Below are 19,567 nucleotides of genomic sequence, written 5' to 3'. Positions count from 1 at the left end.
AGCAGATATTCTTAACAAGATTTCAAGAGAGAGTCCATTCTTTTGCGTTGTCCAGTCAGTTTTCTTTTGACAACTCCCCCCCCCCATTTTTTTTTTGTGCTTCCTCAGCTGTAGATCTAGATCTATATCTTAAAGGATGATTTTTGACAGATATATCTAACACTATAGTGTTACAAAACACAATATGACCGATGCGACTCTCTTCCACTAGCGGATCCAGAACTTTGGAGTGGGGGGGGGGAGATTTTTTTCCAAACCCTAACCCTAACGCCGAGTAAACCCTAACCCTATGCATAAACGTGCGTACAGCATATATATATATATATATATATATATATATATATATATATATATATATATATATATATATATATATGAGAATAAAAGAGAGCAGTGTTTCTCAACCTTCGGCGAAAATATAAAAAAAAAGTCATGTTGAGGCCTTTCTCTTGCAAGCTTGGGGGTCTGGGGGAGCGCTGTAAGATTCCCCAGTGTGGTTCGGGGCGAAGCCCCGACGCAAAAAGCGTTTTCTTGCATTTTTCATTGCAGAAATGCATCCTTCTGACATCTACAGCTGATTATTTATCAGTTTTCGCCCCGACGCCAAAAGCGATTTCTTGCATTCTTCACTGAAGAAACGCATTCTCCTGACATTTATAGCTCATTATTTATCAGTGGGGTTCGGGTCGAAGTCCAATCACGAAAAGCGTTTTCTTGCATTCTTCACTGAAGAAACGCATTCTCCTGACCTAAAGCTCATTATTCATCCTATTATAAAGGACCTTTTGAATAATGTTGAAAAATATTCTAATATAAATTTTTAGGCCCTTAATACATTGCAAATAAAATCGATTTGTTCTTTGAAAAGATAAGATACCCCACATCTTTAGATTAAGGCTTCGAGGATCGCCGCCGCAATAAAATTTTTTAGATAAATAATATTCAATAAAATTCAAGCATAAATTGTGAGTTACAGTCCAAAATTTATTTAACTAGAAAAATATCAGATAGAGTAAAGGTTGTAACAAGGCGACTTTGAAAAGATTAGTATAGAACTCATCTCAATCTTGACTCTTATACTGAAAAATTTCGTTTGAATTATAACTTTTCCAAAGCAAAGTCTTTCTTAAAATAATTAAGATAAATTCATGTGAAATTACATAAACTCTGTCTGGATAGGGGAGGGGCGATAGAGTGGAAATTATTAATCCTCACTCCTTTTTATAATTTCTGCTAATGATTGCATTTGGCATTAAAGAATAGGGTTGGGGCGACTCGATATAAGAATTTAATTTTATAGCATGTATAAATTATATTAGTGACAGTTTTTTATTTTATTTTGTAATTTCTTAACTATAATACAAAAAGAAAAAGTATTGGTTTGTCCCATGGGGGGAAGGTGATTGCATGTATCGCCCCTCCCACCTGGTACAACCCTTTTTCATTTTATATTTACTAATGATAAAATTTGAGATTAGAGTGTGGTGCGACATAATATACAATGGGTTCACGTAGTTTATCTATATTATAAAGTAGAATGTGTGGAGTATGTATGTATGTATGTATGTATGTATGTATGTATGTTACTTATAGACATCAAAACCGCTTGACCAATCTTGATAAAACTAGGCAGGAATGTTCCTTGGGTACCAACTTAGACCGTAGTGTATGTATTGTAGCCCTAAAACAAACTTAAGACCCTCAAAAAAAATAAAGTTGTCCGACTCTATTACAGCTATAGTATTTTATGGATCTAGGCCATTGACATGAGAAAAGATAGAAAGGATTTAGACCTAGATCTAATTTTAAGAAATACACTTTGCGCAGATAGTTTTTTACTTTGACACATGAAAATACAAAAGAAGATCCATTGATTTCATTATATAAAAAAATTAACCTTCAATTTTGTGTTTCAAAAGCATTTTTTACATTAATTAGTTCCTTATATCTGTGATTACAGATTTCCTGACGAACATTCTTTCATTAGACAATGCCGTAATGAATCGCTTACTAAATATTAATTCGTTTAATTGTTTACTTTATAATCCCATCCCTAGATCTAAAACTCTAATTCAACTCTAAGATGATAAAACTTCTCTTCGCACATATAGTTTTATACTTTAACACATAAACATATTAATTAAAGTCCATTCATTTCATATTTTGATCAAATAAACATTCAAATTTGGTTTTCTAAAGCTACATTCGTTTACGAAAGCTGCGAAGCCGAGTTGAGATAGGCCTAGATCTATATTCATTCATGAATCGCGTACTAAACATTATTTCGTTTAATTATTCACTTTATAATCCCATTCATTTAACAAAGCTATCGCTCTTTTCGTTTTTAATAGATAAGAATGTATCGACTTCCTTCGGGTAAACCCATTTTCTCAAAACTAATTTTATTTTCGTAGCGAAACAGAAATAACGTGAAAGGATCATTAGCTACGTTTAACATACATCTAAATCCAATCCACTAGATTATCCAAAAGCATTTTTTACATAAATTAGTTCCTGATATCTACAGATTTCCTGGCGAACATTCTTTCATTAGACATTACCAAATGGTTACACATTAACACATCTCTCTTCTGAGGTCTGAGTCTATTCCTAGGCCTAGGTCTAAAACTCTTACTGAACTCTAAGATGATAAAACTTCTTTTCGCAAAGATAGTTTTATGCTTTAACACATAAACATACTAATTATTGTCCATTCATTTGATAATTTAATCAAATTAACATTCAAATTTGTTTTTCTAAAGCATTTCTAATACATTCGTTCGCTGTTCGCTAAAGCTGCGTAGCCGTGTTGAGATAGGCCTATATTCATTCATGAAAAAAAGTTCACGCATGCGCAGCACAGAACTCTAAATTAGTGTAGATTTAGATCTACGTCTACCTCAAGATCTACTTTATACTTTATACACATGAACATACAAAATTTAGTATATTCATCTCAAATTTTAATCAAATATATGTAGGCCTTCAAGCAAATGTTTTAATTTGAAAAAAAAAATGGATTTAATTAAGCCTATTAGCTATTTTGATTTGATAGCTTCATTCACACTATTTTTACATTGACACATTCGCTTTACTTATTACATTATTATTTCGTTTAATTGTTTACAAAACACTCTCAGTGACTATATCGAAAGTAATGCGCAAATAAAGACCCGCGGGTCGCGGGTAACATATGTCTAGTCTATATTATAAAGTAGAATGTGTGGTGTATGTATGTATGTATGTATGTTACTTATAGACATCAAAACTGCTTGACCAATCTTGATAAAACTAGGCAGGAATGTTCCTTGGGTACTAACTTAGACCGTAGTGTATGTATTGTAGCCCTAAAACAAACTTAAGACCCTCAAAAAAAAATAAAGTTGTCCGACTCTATTACAGCTATAGTATTTTATGAATCTAGGCCATGTCTGCAATGTTGACATGAGAAAAGATAGAAAGGATTTAGACCTAGATCTAATTTTAAGAAATACACTTTGCGCAGATAGTTTTTTACTTTGACACATGAAAATACAAAAGAAGATCCATTGATTTCATTATATAATAAAATTAACCTTCAATTTTGTGTTTCAAAAGCATTTTTTACATTAATTAGTTCCTTATATCTGTGATTACAGATTTCCTGACGAACATTCTTTCATTAGACAATTCCGTAATGAATCGCGTACTAAATATTAATTCGTTTAATTGTTTACTTTATAATCCCATCCCTAGATCTAAAACTCTAATTCAACTCTAAGATGATAAAACTTCTCTTCGCACATATAGTTTTATACTTTAACACATAAACATATTAATTAAAGTCCATTCATTTCATATTTTGATCAAATAAACATTCAAATTTGGTTTTCTGAAGCTACATTCGCCTACGAAAGCTGCGAATACATATTCAACTAATTTTGTTCACATACAATGATTTCTCAATAAAAATAGGACCGCCCCCCACACACACACACCCCACCGAATCGGCAAAAATACCGGAAGGAGAGCGACATAATATAAAATTTATATATTAATTCAACTAATTTTATTCACAAACTATGATTTTTCCGAAAAGTAGAACCGCCTCCCCCCCCCCCCCACTCAAAGGTTTTAGGTGGGAAGGGCAGTAGAGGTATTCGATCCCCACCCCATTAGCCAAGAGGGGAACGACATAATATAAAGATCGGTTAAAATACCAAAAACAAGTTTTAATCATATAGATATCCAAATGATTCTGTTAGCAATTTAAGCTGTGATTTCTACATATAAATTGGACCGCCCTCCCCCCACTCGAAAGTTTATGGGTGGGGGGGGGCGGAATTGATGCCATATTATCGCCCCCTCCCGACCCCACTATATCGACCGACATACTAGAGGGGAGGCGAAATAATCTAAAAATAGGTTTAAATATAAATTATAAGTATATATTATTAACATAAGTAATAAATTCGTATACAAATTGTGTGAATTCTATACTAAAATTCGTCCGCCCCCCCCCTTCGGGGGGAGGGGGGGTCGGCCCAGTGTGGGGGGGGGGCGATCACCCCTACCGCCCCCCCCTGGATCCGCCAGTGCTCTCTTCACAGTATTGAGGAGTTCCTCCTTTTTACCAGCCATAATGATGAGTTTGGATGGCTTAGACATAATGGACTGCAGGGGTCAAGGCTATGGTAATGCTGCGGTCATGAAAGGTCAAAACTACGGTGTCCAAAAAAGTATTCTAGAAGTCACTATTCATTGCCTGCTCAAACTCTGGAGACATTAACTAGCAGAGATGAAAATTCATCGACTAGATTTGAAGCAGGTGGATTATTGGTTGCTGTTCAGTCTTTTAATTTTCTCACCTATCTTGGATTTTGGGCTCCTGTATTAACTGAAATTAATGATGCGTAATTCTACCTTGAAAAACAAGGATTGTCTATTCGAGACTGCTCACTCAATCTAAAAACATTAGAGACATTTTTAAGTAGTAATCGAGAGGACATCGCTGAAGCCAGCATTACCTTTGCCGAAAGCGTGTGTTCAGATCTGAGAATCAGTACAGAACCTCAAAAACGTATTGACCATAAGAAAAAGATGCCTGGTGAGAAAAGTGACTACTCTGTACTTACACACAAAGAAGAGCTACGATGGGAAATTTATTCTACCTTGGACAGGATTGTTCAAGAAATAATCACCCGATTCGAGCAACTTCATGATGTAGCAGATAGATATGAATTTTTGTCGCCTTCCCAGCTATTAAATCCTCAGGTCGAAATCAATCTCAATAGTACTCCTAGCGACATTGATAAAAACGAATTTCTGCTGGAGCGAAAGAGTCACAGTTTCATCAGAAGCCTCCGAATTTCCAAAACAAAGACCTGTTGAGCTCTTGAATTTTATAAATAAATATCAGCTAGATGATTCAGTCCCGAATATCGTCCTAGCTATTTAATCCTCAGGTCGAAATCAATCTCGATAGTACTCCTAGCGACATTGATAAAAACAAATTTCTGCTGGAGCGAAAGAGGCTTAATGGCTTGTCACAGTTTCATCAGAAGCCTTCGAATTTCCAAAATCTGTTGAGCTCTTGAATTTTATTAATAAATATCATCTAGATGATTCAGTCCCGAATATCGTCATCATGATTCGCATATTTTTTACTATTGCGATAAGCGTTGCTACATGCGAGAGAAGTTTTTGCAAACTTAAACTGATCAAGAATTATTTGCGATCAACGATGACTCACTAATTTGGCCATTTTGTCCATTGAACAAGAGCTGGTGGAAAAAAATGGGTTTCGATAAAATTATTGATACTTTTGCCAGCAAGAAAGCGCGTAAAATTCATTTGTAGTATGTTTATGGAAAAGTGATTTTTTTTTTAATTAACAATATTTGGTTTATGAATACATATTATTTTGAACAGGTTTTGCAATGGTATTAATTAGTTAGTTGTTTTTTTTTTGGGGGGGGGCATCAAGATGAGGTACCGCACCAGGCATCATATACTCTAGCTACGCCACTGGTAGGGGGGCTGAACCCCAAACCCCCCCCCCCCCCCCGGCGGCTACGCCCATGATATATAGTATCTCTAAAATCATTGCATCGATTTTAGCGGTTTGTCTTTAGTGTCAATGAATTCAACGTGAGACTCAAGAGCTTGTATTAGGCCTACATAAAATTACGTAAAATTTTGGAAGTTAAATCCAACTTTGAAATGTCCGGTAAACAATCGAAAATAATCGAGAAATATTTGGTCTGTTATAGGCTACTTGTATGATTTATTTTCATGACCAACCAAATTGATAGTTTTGCCAGCAAAAACAACAAAAAAAAAAAAAAAAAACACGTAAGATTCATTTCAAGTTTTTTTTTTTACAATCGAATTTTTTTTTAAAAATTAACTAATACGTTAGCAATTAAAACTAACCAATTCGTAAGCAATAGGCCTTCGTTAGCAATGATCACGTACGTTATTTAAATGAAAGGAACGTCTTTTGTTGTTTTGTTTCGTTGTTGTTGTTTTTTTTTTTTATGGCATCACGAGTAGCTGCCGCACAGGGCATCAAAAATTGAATACTAGATGTAGATCTAGATTTAGATCTAATAACTAATAATCCTAGATCTAGATATCTATAAGTGCTTGTGGGTCTTTGTAGGTTTTTAAAAAACAAAACTCATTATAGCAAGGGGAGGCACTACAATGTTAGTCAGGAAAACCAGTGACTTAGCAGAATTTAGGTCATTGGTTAATATGCATAACTATAATATAGAATATAGATAGATCTAGATCTATATTATTATATGCATGACGCGTAGGACGTAATTAAATCATCTTCTTTTTTGAAGTAACGTCTGTGTCATATAAGACATAAGATAAGAAGGTAACTCTATTCTCTAACATGTAAAAATATAGGCCTAGATATATCTAGAGATTGAGAATCTTAAATCATTTTTTTGATTTTCATGTTGTCAGCTTCATGATCATCATCATAACTTAACTTTCAAGTTAAAGCACTTCATGAAGGTCCAGCTCTTTGGTCATGATGATGATATTGAACTAAAACAATTACCCTGGCTCAGTGCTAGATTTAGTATTACCTAAAGGCAACATAATCCCATAATATAAGGCTAAGCTATACTATAGTGACTATATAGTCCATTCAACTCCATTGCCATTGGGGCCACTGCTTGCTTGCCCCCCCCCCCCTTTTTTTAATAAAGGGATATTTTGAATGATTTTGAAGAAAGAGCAAACGAAAAAATTAATAAAATTGCCTTACAGTACAATTAAAGTAGCCCCATCTAAAATTAGGGCCTCATTAAGCTAAATCAAAATATCGGGCACTGCCTGGCCTTCTTGCTTCTGAAATGCGTTTAGGAATGTTATGTTTGTTGACAGTACTTGACAATAGTATGTCCTTTCTTATTCATATCAAAATTCGGCTCCCCTCAAAAATCAGTTTAGAGTACTAGGCATTATTAGGAGTAGGTCTACCCAGTTCAGGAGGGGAGGGGCGACTTCATATAGATCCATCAGATAGGAGACACAGTAGATATGCCTATCAATATACTACAGATCTAGGCTACTATAGATAGTTCTATAGATATAGGCCTACTTACATTTAGTCCATATTGCATTGCATCATAGTGGTGAAATATATAGTGACATAGTCTAATTTAGATTTAGGCCTACTAGTACTACTATAACTTTAGATTAGTATAGATCTAGTGACTCGAAGTACCTCTATCTCCAGCATGGGTTAACTTATCAGTCCCCTATCAGTATATTCAGTGCAATGCCGATGGAGGTATAATTTATTCATAGACATATGATCTAGATCTATATTTATATTATATTATTATTATTATTGTTATATTTATATTAAATTAGAGACATCTTAACTAGTCTAGAAGTAGATATAAGGTAGTCATGTAGGTCAGCATCACTTTTAACTAGTAGAATCTAGATTATTAAATATTAGATATTTAGATGTATACTTGTATATCCCAGTAGTATAGGCATTAGATTTAGTTAGATTCTATATATTTATATCAAGTTTCAAGATCTAGATTTTATTATTTATTTATTATCTAGTTAAAATTTTAATTACTAAAAATCTAGATATAGATTATATAGGTTTATAGATTTAGAATCTAGAATCTAGTTGGAGTAGCTTACTAACTAACCTAATACTAATACTATAATATAGGTCTAGTAGTGTGTATCTATATTTAGATTTTTATCTAGAATTTTTATTTATAGTATAAATATAAACTTTCAATATAGATTAATAGGGCCATGTTAGAACAGTGCTAGATCTAGCTCTTAGTTCCTGTTGTTGGCCTACTTATTATCTCATGGTAACCAAATATAATAACATGCTTACACACTACTTTAAAAGTCAAGAGTACCTTATTTATTTGAAAAGGCAACCTTATGAACTTTTAAAGGTCTTGACTGATAAAATATATGTGTTGACCAATGTCTGCAACCTGCAACAGTGTTGTGTTGTTGATATGATATAGGCTGAGTGAAAAAATAAACCATAATGACTAATTCTGCAATCAGCTTGTGCAGAGAAGGCTCTGAAATTTGGGTAATTAATAAATATTATAATTACTAGTATTAGATAAAATTAATTTTATAACATAGACCTGGAGTATGTGACCTGTGGATCAAGTGTGATATGAGTGGTCACTAAGGTGGTCATTTTTTTAAATAAATTTCTGGAATCCTGTATCATTATTATTGAAATCATAGCTTACATTGTAAAATTAAATTTCTCTAAGATTAAACATGCATGAATTGTCAATTTAATTTAATTCTAAATTTCTTAAAATTGTATGATTTATGAATTCATCAATTATTTAAAAATTTATTAGTCAGTTTTAGCAAAATAATTCGGCTACAGGTTACCATAAATAAGTAAAATTATATTTTGATTAGACTATTTAAATATCCAAAATAAATAAATTTGTTGAAACAAAATTTACATGGCTATGTCATAACTGATTTTTTTTTTGTTTAAACTTAAGATAATTAAAGAATAAAATTTACATGGCTATGTTATAACTGATTTTTTTTATATTTAAGATAATTAAAGAATAAAAAAGTCTAAGAATTTTTTTCCATTACTTAGGTGGATGCTGTTTTAAGATTTGAAACATTTTGAAATTTATAATCCTCTAAGTAAGTTTCCAATAATAAAAACTAGTAAAAAAAACAACAATTTAATAAAGGAAAATGTTTGATATATTTTATATTTCAGAATGAAAGCCTACTTCTAAATAGTTCCTATCCCCAGTTTACAGAATGTTTCAAAGACACAGTTTTAGTGTGGGTACCATGTGGAGTACTTTGGTCAGCCACACCCCTTTATCTTTACTATTTAAGTGCAAAAAAGAAACAGACTATTCCATTGAACTGTTTGAATGTTATGAAAACAGTAAGATAATGTTGTTTTTTTTTATTTTTATTTATATAGGTCTTAGTTTTTCAATATTGCTCATACTGTTCTCATTGGTGTAGTGCTCTGTTATCTGGTTAGTTCTTTTTTTTTAATTGTAAAGGTCTGCTACATTTTTATTTTTACATATTGCTATATAACATGCAGTACCAGGAGCAATGATCATAAGGGGTGACACCAAAGTATGACTAAACTATCTTCAACGCTGAAGGAACATCCGAATTATGTAAAACATTTACAAACAAGTAGAAAAAAAGAAGCTTTTTTTAAAGGAATTAACATTAGCTAAATACTTGAACAAGCTTTTGCAGTCATAAAAAAAGATAGCTTTTAATGAAAAGTTTATTTTGGGAAGATGTCATTAGAGGTGGAGAGTAATGCCGTTACCTAACTATACAGGGAGATACCAACTCTAATGATTCCTCTGCTTATGTGTTCAATGTCCTGAAATTAGAATAAAAGAAAGTATCTTCTAGAAAGAGCTCAAAAACAATTACTGCTTTCTTTTGAAATTAAGAGCTCAAAAACAATTACTGCTTTCTTTTGAAATTAAAGGCTTCACAAACTTTGTGCTTAAAGTTGAAAATAATTCTGTATCTGTCAATAATTTCTTTCATTTTAATAAAGTTTGGCTCTTTTACAGATATGTGCTTTGCTGTTATTGGTTATATCAGTAGTCAGTTTGATTGATGACTGCGCACACGACGGGGATATTCCTGTTGCAAAATATGTCTCTGGTGGTGTCAGAATTGCAACATTTGTAAGTATAGAAATTGTTTTATGTACTTTACGAGCAAGTGCATATTTTTAATTTGTAATATTGTTCAGAATTGTTTGCTTAAAACTAGACTAAGATCTTATTCAACCAAGGAAAAAAATTCAAACAGTGAAATCAAAAAGGAATTGAAAATTTATTTTTTTCTAATATAATGTCTAAATTTAGTATGCAATTAAAAAATCCTATAAACTCATATATCAATACTACATATGTATTTATACACCCAGACACCCAACTGTTGAATTATTATTATAGTTTTTCTTTATTTCTTTCATTAAGCTCTTGGTTGCACTTTTATTACAAGCTGAACGTCATTATGGATTCATAACCTCAGGTGTTCTCTTCATCACATTCACACTCCTTGTTATTGCAGGTGTCATTCCATTTTATTCAAATATTATTGAAGAGGTAACTATTGAATTTTTTTTTTACTTCTAAATTTTTTACAGTAGCATCTTTGAGTGGAGTCATTTTAAAAAACACTTAGTAATATTTGTTATCTGTCAACAGACTTACAATTCAGATCTTTTAGATTTTGTGATCTACTGCATTTACTTTGGTCTCCTACTGATTCAGTACTTTCTCCTTTTCTGGGCAGACAAAGGACCTGCTGATGGGTATAGTTCATTATCAGACAAGGTACTGTTTTCAGATATATATATATATGTTTATATTTTACTTTAGAAAACTTTTGATAGTTTTGAGATATGAATAGGACAGACATATGGACAGACAGGCGGTACTGTTACACATTTGGCTGGTAAGCAGCCTTCAGGTGCTAAAAAGAAATATAGAATCTATTGTTTTGTTAATGATCTGTAATATTAAAAAAAAGTAAGTGGACCTGTCACTTATTATTATTATTGGCTAAAAAAAAAAAAGACGAACTGAGGTGATAAAAGAAATAGTTTTATCTTTAATTAGTACACATTATTTAATATCAACAAATACAAAATAATTTCCTCAATACAATGGTTCAGTGTAATAAATGTGTATGTATTGAAAGAGCTGAGAACCAAATTTCTTCCATTAATTTCTTATATACTTTATATATTAGTAGAAACCTAGAAAGTTCTATAATATTCTTTTATAATGCACTTCCACTCCTCTCTTGCTTAAATAGCACTTTGGGTTTTGGAAATAATGCATATGACAGACAGATAACCCAACATACTGGGGCCATTAAAAATTCTACCCAAAATCAAACCCAAGTCCATTGGCAGCAGTTGATTAAAGACTCAAATACAATTTAGTCAGGGTTATAATATATAATATGATTTACAAATCTATGCAAAACATCTAATAATTCCTGCTTATATATGGAAATAAATATAGTTCTATTTGCACTTCCAGGAAGAATGTCCAGAAACAAAAGCTTCATTTCCAAGTCAGATTGTCTACTTCTGGATTAGCAGGTACTACATTTTCTTCAGTAGAAAAAAAACATTCTGTGGAATAAACTATGTATATAGTTACTATGGTAATATTGTATCATCTAGTTAAGTAATGTCTAATAGAATTGATATTGTGTATTTTATGTGCATTTTCAACAAATGATAATATGAGACAAACACATATTAAATACACATACATAAAACATACATAAGTCCTAATGAGATACACACCAGTACATTAGATGCTATGCTAAAACAATTTGTTTTAAATCTAAATCTGTAATGAACTATTCTGAACCTTATTCTATATCAGTATAATATTTATATGTTCCTCCTTAGCCTAATGGATTGAAGCACAAATATATTTATATTTTATATTTCTATAAAAGCTGTACACAACTATTTACCTCTCAGTTAGAAAATGTTGTTTAAAAAAGGCAATTGGGTCTAAATATATCTAAATCTATCCATCAGTGACTTTTCATTTTGTATGAATATGTTTGTGATACTGCATACAAATAATCTATATTGCTACTAGGGTTTAGTGATGTTTAGTGCTAGAGTTTATTGATGTCTCTCAAATAATATTTTGCGGTGTCTCTATAATACACTGAAGAGAAACAGTTTAAAATTTATTTTTCTTGAGTTTAATAACTTGAAACTCAAATCAGTGAAAAAAGTCATCCAGTGATGAACAAAATAAAATGAAACATAAATCACTTGTACAAATTATAATAATAATAATAAGGCTTGTCTTCGAGTCTGACGATTAATGAGGAATGCAGTATTTGCCATGGCTATGCAGCCCCTGCTGTGACCTACTATGCAAATAGTATGATGAACAAATAATATAGTAACAATAAATAAATGAAGCACAGGAAAGTACTGATAATGAATAACCACTGAACAATGACCCCAATAACTAGCTTTGCTTTCCTTATATAGTCTCTTAAAAAGACTTTTCTGGATTATTACATACTTCTTAACCTTTTTTGGTCATCTACACGTGCAGAATGTGACCTGGTCAGTTCTCCTTGCTTGGTCATGATGTGCGTTCAAGCATGACATATATTATGGAAGAACTATGCAATTATTTCGCATTATTTCTACTTGAGAAATTTATTATTTAAAAGTTTCTTATATCTATACTTAAAAAAATATATATTTGTGCCTTTTTTTTACAGTCATTGTTTCTGTAAAACAAAATGGAGGCACATAAATCATTTTTGTAACTTTCTATGAAAATTTGTTGTACTTTCTTTTAGATTTACAAAACAAAAATATTTAAATCTATTATTTTCATTTCAAAATATTGAAGACTTTTGGTGCGTGGCTATCGCAAAGACCTTGAAGAGAAGGATGTCTTCAAATTAAACACAAGAGACCAATCCAACAATGTTGTTCCAGATTTTGAATCTCAATGGGAAAGGGAAAAACAAAAAGCTAAATTAAGAAGAAACAGGCTTAAAAGGTTTGAGAAAAAATATAAATTTAATGTGTGATGATGGCTATGGAATAATTACAATCTAAACAATTATAATTAACATGCACTTTATCCAATCTGTTTTAATTATATGTTTTATATATTGATGAAAACAAAACTAAAATTTGGTCATTGGGTAAAAACCTTTGTAATGTGCATTAGATTAAATCTTGGCAATAGTTTCTGAGAGAAATCTGAATGAAAAGTATCTGAATAAAAACATCTACGTATAGCTTTTTAATATTATAAGCAACGTTTAATGTTGCAAATTTAATTAATGTATGTTAAGATTTTTTTTCAAATCACCTTTGTTCACCTTTCCCTTAATTGTGGTAAAAGCTAAAAACCTGGCATTGGGTCATCAAAATATTCATTTTCATGTTTAAGCAGTTTCTCTTGTTTAACAAATAGATTGTGTGTAACATAGGAAGCAATAAAATAAATATTTCAATATTTCTGTTTACATTTATGTTTTCAGCAAAAAGCTTAAGTCTGATGCTGCTAATCAAAGTTCATCGGTTACTGAGGCTTCTGCACTTCTGCAAAAAGAAAGCTGTAATATTAACTCTAAGAAAATTGAAGCTTCACTGCTTAAAGTCTTGATAAAAGTATTTGGATGGTCTTTCTTCTTTACCCAGGTTGTTATTTTTTAAATAACATTGTATCCTGCAGTTTTGTTTATCTAAAATTTGTTAAAAAAATAAAGTTAAAGTTTTCTAAAGGCATAGAATTATTTTTTTGAAGTTTGAAAGTAATTATAAATTAAAATAGGCAACTTGTGTAATTGCAATATGTTACTGATGTTTTTTGTCATGAGAGATAGGTTTATCTTATATATATACATACATATATATATATAATGAACAATATATACCATTTTTTAAACATATAACCTGCATACGCATGTAACCAGCACACCCGTATACCCTGCACAAATTACAAAATAAGTAAAAACAAATCATACAATCCGCACCTTTATATACCCCGCATGTGCATAACTTGCCATTAACTACTGGTACATAAAGTTCATCAGACGTCTTGTCTCTCAGATGCAATCATGCTCCTGTTGTTGTTTACACAAGCCATACACAAAAGTGCAACATGCATGTGAAATATGATATTACAGTCATATCTGTAGTATGCTGTTTCAACAGAAAGTTTTTGACCAGGTTATCCGATAATAGTGGAGAAAGATTTGCTGCATCAGCTAACCTGGGCTCTATGATTGACCTGATTTTGCATCATTTTTATGATTGGCCTGATTGTTTTCTTGAGATTTATAGTGATATGTTCATAAAGCTTTCCAGTGTACATTACCAGTATGTCCATAATTATGCTATGTTCATGAGTAAAATAAACTTTTTAAACCCAGCATCTTTGTATACCCTGAACAGCTGCTATTCAGTGTAGAAACTTTTATAACCTGCTGGTTACATGTGCTAAAATATGGTGTGTGTGTATATATATATATATATAATATAATATATGTGTGTGTTTGTGTAAAAGACCTGTAATATATAACATTTTGACTGAATACAATGATGTATTTATTCTTAGATATTGAAGCTCATTGCAGACCTTTTAACTTTTGTTACACCAATGTTAATTGAGTAAGTACTTTTTTTTTTTACAATTGTATGGTAAGGTTTCCAGATTAGCTTAAGCAGAAAAATCCTAAATAAGAAATTAGAAATCTAACATTTTTATAATGCACATAGTTATTCTTTGAAAATATGCATTATACTCAGAGATGCTTATTTACTCTTATTCATTCTTGGAATTCTGTGGAAGAGCTGTACAGTCTTTAGTCTGCTGCTCAAAATGACTTTGCAAAGAAATAGAGTATATTTCATTTTCCTTTTTTTTTTTCTTACTTTCTTTTTTTTTCCAGTACTCTGCTCTGCTGAATATTTTTTAAATGCTTGATTAAAGAATAACATGTTGATTAACTGCAATTGTGAGTTATTTAATAAACACATCAATATTTTGAACTCACTCGTTAGTCATAACTAAGTGCAGTAATTTGTATTCTATCCAATTCTGTATTTAATTATCAAAATAAATAAAGCACTCTCATGCAGCATATTGTGACAAGTTATAAAAGCACTAAGTTTACATTTCTTCCAGAGAGTTTATATCTTTCAATGAACACCGTGAGACTGAGAGGGAATGGAAGGGCTACATCTTGGCTCTTTCCTTCTTTGTGGTGGCCATGCTGGAGACTTGTCTCTTTCAGTACAATGCTCATCTCTGCTTGCCTATTGGAATGAGAGTCAAATCTGCTGTCACAGCTGCTGTGTACAAAAAGGTTTGGTTTCCTTCAAATTAGGACTTATTAATAATTAATGTAATTATTATGTCAAATTATTGCTGACATTATTGCTGACATTTGTTTGCACATTTTTTTAGTTTACTAGTGGGCATTTTAAAAGAATTTAATAAATGGTCGACACTTTATTTTAAAAAGAAGATATATCTATGTTAAATGATCTCCAGCATATCTATGTTAAATGATCTCCAGCTTGGAATAAATTGTTTTAATGTGCTATAAAATGGGCCAATATTTGGTTTAACTTGTAAATTGTAAATTTACTTTCACCTATTCCATGTTTAGTAACCAACAAATTCCATTGTTTATAGTTACTAACTTAATGAGCTAAGTCTTCTCCAGTAGATCCAATTATCTATGATCTTTTTAAAAAACAATCATTCAAGCTCTTATTTTATGGATTCATTTAACATGAATGATTTAGGGGTAATTATTGATAACAAGCTAGTCATTTTGCAATAAACACAGCATTCTCCAAACTTCTCAGCAACACAAAATAAATTGGTGAAACAGCATGAAACAGAAATTAAAACTCTATTTAACCTTACTAGTCAAGTGTTATTGGCGTTAAACTACATATTTAGTTACATTAAAGATAATCATGAAATTTTACTATATTATTTTTTTTTAAAATAAACTCATATATCATTCAAGCTTTGTGTTAAGCATTTTAGTAAAATATTCTACATCAAATTTGCTGCAGACTGACATTTATTATCTCCTTTTTTTCTCAGGCACTTACTATAAGTAATGAGTCAAGAAAAGAATCAACTGTTGGTGAAATAGTGAACTTGATGTCAGTAGACTGTCAGAGATTACAAGATGTTGTTGGTTTGTAGTTTATTTTAGTTGGGAAAAAAAATTCTTTTGCAGATTTAATAGACATATATATTTAATTTGCTAAAAAAAAAATCATTAACCAAATTTGTTTTTTTCTTTTAATTACTATATAGCATGTAATAAATTAGCTTTATCTTTACAATTACATAAAATATTCATATGAAATCTTTTTTTTTAATCCATTGAGTTTAATATAAGATAGTTAGATTTTATATGTACATTTTAAATGAACAAAACATCTCACGTTATCCAGGTTACCTATATGTGCTATGGTCAATGCCTTTGATGATCATCCTGGCTCTGTACATGCTGTGGGGAACTCTGGGGCCCTCTTCAATGGCAGGCCTAGGAGTTCTACTTCTATTAATGCCAATTAATGCCTGGGCAGCCAGTAAGCAGAGGACTTACCAGATGCAACAGATGAAAACAAAAGACAGAAGAATCAAGATTATGAATGAAGTGCTCAATGGAATCAAGGTAATGTATTTTAAAAGATTAAAGATTATGGACTTTTCAATGCATGATTGTTAATAAAACAAAGATTGAACACATTTTCTAAAAAGTCTTCTAGATCAGAGCAAAATAGCACTTTAACAAAAAAAAGGGGAAAATACAAAAAAATGGCTACCATCCTTCATTTCTGCTCTGTCAAACTCAAGGAAATGTACACAAAGGGGTGCCCCTTAGATAGAAAATAAATATTTACTTTCACTAGCAATCTTGCTTTGAACTTATGAAGGTTTGTGAAGGAGATATTCAGTTGAATAAATGTAAAATTGTAATTATCTCTTCTTTTCAATTGTAATAAATAACCTGAACCGAGCTCAAATTACCAATAAAGTAAAAGCACAATCCCATAATCCACACTCTTACATACCCTGCATGTGCAAAGCATGACTTGCCATTAACCACAGGTACATAAAGTTGTTGCTCATCAGACGTCTGCTCGTCCAGACACAATTGTGCTCCATTTGTTGTTCCAACAGGTGATACATAGAGTGCAACACGCTTGTGAAATAGTCATATCCGTAGTATGTTATTTTGTATCTGTAGTATGTTATATAAAGACCCACTGGTATGTCCATAGTTTCCATTTTGTTATGTTAATAAGTAAAATAAATTTTGATAACCCCGCAACTTTGTATACCCAGCACAGCGGCCATTCATTTGTAAAAACTTGCATAACCCACGGGTTATATGTGCAAAAATATAGTTCATTTGCTAAATTTGTATCAATAACTGGAGATTTAAAACTTGAAAACTAACTATGATACATTTTAAAACTATTTTGTTTTAAGTAGAATTATTATTTACTGATATTTTTAGCATGAACTGCAAAAAAATCTCTTTGAAGAAACAATACAACATGATAAACAGTTTATGTTCAAAGAATAACCTAGATGTTTACAATTTTAAATTTCTTTGAGAACAGATATTAAATTCTAATTGGTTAGATTTTATTTTATTTATTATTTTTTAGGTATTGAAATTGTATGCTTGGGAGGACTCATTTCAAAGAAAAATTACATCCATCAGAGAAGAGGAGTTGCTAACTTTAAAGAAAACTGCATACCTGGTAGCAGTTACAATGTTTATATGGACATGTGCTCCTTATATGGTATCTAAAATATAACATCTAAGATGCTAATGATTTTGTAGAGTTTAATTGTAGTGTTCTCCTTATATGGTATCTAAAATATAACATCAAAATGCTAATGATTATGTAGAGTTTAATTGTAGTGTTCTCCTTATATGGTATCTAAAATATAACATCTAAGATGCTAATGATTTTGTAGAGTTTAATTGTAGTGTTCTCCTTATATGGTATCTAAAATATAACATCTAAGATGCTAATGATTATGTAGAGTTTAATCGTAGTGTTCTCCTTATATGGTATCTAAAATATAACATCTTAGATGCTAATGATTTTATAGAGTTTAATTGTAGTGTTCTCCTTATATGGTATCTAAAATATAACATCTAAGATGCTAATGATTTTAGAGTTTAATTGTAGTGTTCTCCTTATATGGTATCTAAAATATAACATCTAAGATGCTAATGATTTTGTAGAGTTTAATTGTAGTGTTCTCCTTATATGGTATCTAAAATGTAACATCTAAGATGCTAATGATTTTGTAGAGTTTAATTGTAGTGTTCTCCTTATATGGTATCTAAAATATAACATCTAAGATGCTAATGATTTTGTAGAGTTTAATTGTAGTGTTCTCCTTATATAGTATCTAAAATATAACATCTAAGATGCTAATGATTATGTAGAGTTTAATTGTAGTGTTATTAAGAATTCAAAGTTTATCTTTTTAAGCTCAATCGCTCTTGATTTTTATATTCTTAGGGGTTTGGGAAAGAAGAGTAATGTATGTTAAAGTTATGACTAGCCTTTAATTGTTTAATGTTTATACATTCATCCAATATACTTCAAATAATCTACATCTTGTACACCAATTTGAAGAATGCATAGTTTGTTTAGGATGACTTGAAATTAGATTTTTTTTCCATGAAAAAAACAGCTAAAAACTAGTGATTTCTTTAAAACCCTGATAAATAGTGCATCTTAACGTTGTTGAATGGATTGTTTCATAGTAACATTGTACATTATCAGCTAAATTCTTCTATATAATAAAGTCAGTTAAAAGAAAATAAATCTAAAAATGGTCAACATCATATAAGTTTAAAAGAAAGTAGTTATATTCTAATGTGAGGTCATTTAAAAAAGTAAATAAACACAGTCTTATCTATCTGAAAGGGCTTAGAACATTTTAACACTTTTTATTAGTATTTTTGTGTCCAGTTTTCGATTGCACTTTTAAAGTATTTTTTCTTTCATTTTGTTAAGGTTCAGTTAGCTTCATTTGGAACCTATATTGCAACATCAGAAACTAGTTATCTAGACCCAAGTACTGCATTTGTCTCCATTTCCCTTTTCAATATTCTGAGACAGCCTATGGCTCTGTTACCAACAATGATTCCCTTCCTCATTCAGGTCATTAATGTTTTGTTTTAAAAAAAAATATCACAGAACAGACAATGTCACTTTTTTGTAATATATAATTTAACCATTTTGTTTTTGTATTTTTTTTCCAATTATTAATTTATGATATGGAGTAATATAGACTAAGATCCAAGACACAGCTTTTGGTTGTACTCGAGTGGTGACTAAGAGTTCATTTCCTTAACCACCATTCTCTTTTTGCTTTACTTTATTTCTAATTTGATTAGAAAGCTCTTTCTGGAACTTAGCCAGAAAAAAAACAACTAATGTAAATGTTTA

General features: G+C 31.0%; 1 protein-coding gene across 1 annotated transcript in view; it reads left to right on the top strand.

Moving 5' to 3' along the window:
* The first annotated feature begins 7,692 nt into the window (after positions 1–7,692).
* Positions 7,693–19,567, top strand: part of LOC106060815 (multidrug resistance-associated protein 1-like) — a 30,739-nt gene continuing 18,864 nt past the window's right edge. Inside the window, exons 1-15 of the mRNA XM_013218819.2 lie at positions 7,693–7,795; positions 8,439–8,584; positions 9,257–9,433; positions 10,098–10,214; positions 10,512–10,640; positions 10,743–10,871; positions 11,586–11,647; positions 12,945–13,097; positions 13,588–13,747; positions 14,667–14,719; positions 15,237–15,417; positions 16,173–16,269; positions 16,532–16,755; positions 17,759–17,896; positions 19,133–19,279. Of these exons, the coding sequence (XP_013074273.2) occupies positions 8,537–8,584; positions 9,257–9,433; positions 10,098–10,214; positions 10,512–10,640; positions 10,743–10,871; positions 11,586–11,647; positions 12,945–13,097; positions 13,588–13,747; positions 14,667–14,719; positions 15,237–15,417; positions 16,173–16,269; positions 16,532–16,755; positions 17,759–17,896; positions 19,133–19,279 (1,815 nt within the window). The 5' untranslated portion in view covers positions 7,693–7,795; positions 8,439–8,536. The remainder of the gene's footprint in view (positions 7,796–8,438; positions 8,585–9,256; positions 9,434–10,097; positions 10,215–10,511; positions 10,641–10,742; positions 10,872–11,585; positions 11,648–12,944; positions 13,098–13,587; positions 13,748–14,666; positions 14,720–15,236; positions 15,418–16,172; positions 16,270–16,531; positions 16,756–17,758; positions 17,897–19,132; positions 19,280–19,567) is intronic.

This window comes from Biomphalaria glabrata, chromosome 7 (assembly GCF_947242115.1).
Source record: "Biomphalaria glabrata chromosome 7, xgBioGlab47.1, whole genome shotgun sequence".
In the NCBI taxonomy this organism is placed as follows: Eukaryota; Metazoa; Mollusca; class Gastropoda; family Planorbidae; genus Biomphalaria; species Biomphalaria glabrata.
This window is presented reverse-complemented; position numbering and strand designations above follow the sequence as displayed.